At 32.7% G+C, this 3855-nt stretch overlaps 1 protein-coding gene across 1 annotated transcript in view; it reads left to right on the top strand.

The window, feature by feature from the left end:
• LOC107639538 (probable pyridoxal 5'-phosphate synthase subunit PDX2) overlaps positions 1-3436 on the top strand; it is a 3981-nt gene extending 545 nt beyond the window's left edge. Inside the window, exons 2-7 of the mRNA XM_016343069.2 lie at positions 67-194; positions 813-900; positions 1241-1314; positions 1857-2048; positions 2520-2614; positions 3060-3436. Coding sequence (XP_016198555.1) covers positions 67-194; positions 813-900; positions 1241-1314; positions 1857-2048; positions 2520-2614; positions 3060-3180 — 698 coding nt within the window. The 3' untranslated portion in view covers positions 3181-3436. The remainder of the gene's footprint in view (positions 1-66; positions 195-812; positions 901-1240; positions 1315-1856; positions 2049-2519; positions 2615-3059) is intronic.

The following is a 3855-nucleotide window of genomic DNA, read 5'->3' as shown; positions in this document are numbered from 1 at the left end:
AACAGCATTTGCAATATGTGCAATTTTGTGACGTTGTTAATTGTGCTTGTTGTTGGTGTGTGGCAGTTCTTAGGAGGTTAGGGGTGAAAGGTGTGGAGATTAGGAAGCCAGAGCAGCTTCAAAATGTTACTTCCCTCATCATACCTGGTGGAGAAAGCACCACCATGGCCAAGCTTGCTGAGTACCATAACCTGGTATGTATCTTGCATGCTTTGTGTTTGTATTTTTAATGCTTTGCAACGGTTTCTTGTTATCCCATTTGGAATTTATGTGTTTTCTGTGCCATACTGACATAAATTTACATAAACTTTGTGCTTGTTGGCCTTGTATTGATTGTTGGTTTCATTGGATTCTTGCTATTAAATGATTTAACTTTAGTTTGAGGTGTCTTGGGGAGAGAAAATGGTTTCTGATTTGATTAACAAGAGGAAAAGAATGCAACGGAAAGTGATTTTTGTAATGTTTGGTGTTGGCTTTGTCCAGCATCGGGAATTTTATTGAGAAGTAAAAGAATTCTGGCTTAGGTGATATAAATGATCTATGTTATGTAGAGGCTCCAATTAGGGGAGTGGATCAAATGAAGGATATTCTTGTTGCTAGAAGTAGAGAGCGACACAAGAGAACCTTGGAAGACATTATTGATTTAACTAGAAATGGGCTAAGCACATATATGAATTATGACAGGACATATGGCGTTGCTATATTCGGGTATTTCTTGATTTTGAATTCGTGTAACTAATTTGTGCTTCCGCACAGAGGAGTGAGAACCATGTTAGATAATTGACGTTGAACTTGGAATGTTTTTATGTCAGTTTCCTTCACTTCGAGAGTTTGTGAAAATGGGAAGGCCTGTTTGGGGAACCTGTGCAGGGCTCATATTCTTGGCTGATAAAGCTACAGGTTGGTTCTTTCTCTCTTTTTCTTTCCCTGCTGTAGAAATTTTGGATAGTTTATTGTTTTTTAGTCCTAGGGTATGAGTGTGAACCACATAGAGGGTAGTCCTGTAGCTGGAGGTAGAGGACTTAAGAAAACTTTAGAGGACTTTGTGAAAAGAGATTTAAGTATAACTGGTTTAAATACATATATTATTTATGGTAAGACATTTTGACATTGTTTTATTCATGTAATCGATCACACAGTGAGACAATGCTTAGTTGTTGTTGTTGTGGTTGTAGTTTGCATTCAACTTAAACCATCTGAAAATGAGTACTAAAACTCTTAAATGTAAACATTATTTCAGGACAGAAGACTGGTGGACAACAACTGGTTGGTGGACTTGATTGTACTGTCCATAGAAATTTCTTTGGCAGCCAGGTAATTTACAAAGCCATTGGCAACTAGATAGACTTGAATGAAAGCCAATGTTTACTACATCTTTATCTGGAAACGTTGGACATGAAAAATTGTTCTTAATTTTTTTTTTCCCTGCTGAATGGCCTGATATTAATGGGCAAACTTTTCAGTTTCTGTGATGGCAACTTATAAGTAAAATTAATGGCTATAAGCAATATTTATCAACTTACATATTTTGGAGGCTTTCAGAACTATCTCCTTCCCTCTTGTGTTCAGGCATTCTCTGTACTCCATTATTGATTGAGGTTTTTTACTTTCAATTTAGCTATTCAGAGTAGACTTTATGTAAGAAAATCTCTCATGTTCTAGAATTGGGAGTGCATTTCTTTTCAATTATAATTAATAACAAGTAGCTTTCATGGGATCTTTGTGTTAGTATTGACTATTGGCAAATACTATGTGATACAGAATTATTTTTCCTAAAAATTCAGAGAACTGAGCTGGATATACAAACTTTACACTTCATCTTCTTGGTCACTTTTAACCATGGCATAATGATTCAGATTCAAAGCTTTGAAGCTGAGGTTTTAGCACCAGAGGTTGCATCAAAAGAAGGCGGTCCTGAAACATTTCGTGGAGTTTTCATTCGTGCTCCAGCAATCCTTGAAGCTGGGCCAGAAGTTCAAGTTCTGGCTGATTATCCTGTCCCTTCTAACATATCAACAAGTCCCTATTCCTCTGGTGAAGAGCAAAAGGTTCGTCATTTACAGATTCATCCAGGCAAAGCTTTCAAGTTCCTATGTTAGGAATGTAAAAACCAAGGATGAAATCTTTTGTATTATTGATTCTCCTCCTAATTAGTTCTATTGAAGTTTTAAATTATATCTCTAGATAGTAACCATGTTATGACTTAAACTTCATGTCATTAGTCTCTTTAGTATATTATGCCTTTGTTTTCTTTCTAGGGCTATTTCGTCGGAATTAAAATCTTTCAGGTGTCGATATTCTGAACTGTTTTAAGATAGAATGATGTTCCAAATTCATCTTCACAATATTGATTCTTCTTCTTACCTTAAGAAAAATATTCCGTCTTCTTATTCGTAGTCTAATTCGCCTACCTATTTTGATAACAACACTCCTTGCTTATTACTATTGCATTCAAACAATTTTGCAAAATAATGCCTTGCTTTTAAGATTGTTTCCCAATTTCTTTGTGCTTGTGACAGGAGAATGTTGAACAAAGTAAAGTTATAGTTGCTGTCAGACAACGGAACATACTAGCCACTGCTTTCCATCCTGAATTGACAGCAGATACTCGCTGGTAGATACATATATGTTCTTTTTTTAAAAAAAGAAATTAATTTGTAGGTCCTTATAATTTAGCTTAAATATTTAATCATGCCTCTAGAGTATAGAATTTTTTTTAGTCAAGTCCCTATGTTGAAATTTTTTATTAACAAAATCCCTAGAACAATATTGTTACAAAAATTTCGGTTAAATTGAATAAACTGCTACGTTCAACCTTACAAAGTTAACTAGGAACACATTGAATTATACAAAAGTTAAAAACATTTTGTAATATTAGGTAGTTTCAAAGACTTGATTAAAAAATTTTATGCAATACAAGGATTTGATTAAAAAGTTTTAAATTATAAGGATGAAATGAGTTACATTGTATTGACTTACAGGATAATTAGGCCTTCCTTTTTGACCCATTAATTTTCAAACTTTTATAGGTATGACATTCTAATTTTCCAACTTTGCAGGCATAGTTATTTCTTAAAGATGGCAAAAGAGATTGCAGAGACTTCAAATAGCCAGCTCCAACTCCAAGTTAATATAAATTATAGCCAAAAGCAGCTGAATGAACTTCCAATCTTCCAATAAAACAGACAATGATCAAGCTTATCATAGTAATTATGGATGAATATTTGTTTATTTAGTGATGTGCAATTTCCTTTGAAAATGACGTTGGATAAGTTTTTATAGTCATGGGATGTCTAATGATTATTTTAAGCTGTGAATAGCTAAATAATTAGTCTTTAGCCATTTTTTTTTCTTTTTGTTTTTAGACCTATTTGTCTCTTTCTGTACCTCTAAAGGATTCACGAAAACTCTCTTTACAAGTTTTTTTTTTAATAAAGTGACAAATAAACTCCTGAAGATATACACTTCAAACAGATTAGTCCTTGAAAAAAATACTAATAAAATTTTTTAAAATAACAAATGTGGACACACTATCTTTAAATTAGTCTTTATGATTAGAATAGAAAGTTTTAATTTAAACCAATTTATCCACGTTTGTTATTATGGAGAATTTTATTGGTATTTTTTTCTTTTAAAGATTAATCTGAAGTGTAAATCCTTAAAGAATTATTTGTCACTTTACTTTTTTTTGTTATTTTCTTTTATTGGTGGATGTATTGTTAAGTTTTTAACTTTTTAATTTATTTTTTGATTTTTTTCATATTGAGTATTGACTATTCTTTTATATATATGCGATCACATTTAGAAATGACAACACTATTTGAATTTGCGAGTATCCACCTTATCCCTACCCAC

The sequence above is a fragment of the Arachis ipaensis genome, chromosome B04 (genome assembly GCF_000816755.2).
Source record: "Arachis ipaensis cultivar K30076 chromosome B04, Araip1.1, whole genome shotgun sequence".
In the NCBI taxonomy this organism is placed as follows: Eukaryota; Viridiplantae; Streptophyta; class Magnoliopsida; order Fabales; family Fabaceae; genus Arachis; species Arachis ipaensis.
Note: the sequence above shows the minus strand (reverse complement) of the source record. Positions and strands in the feature narration are given on the sequence as shown.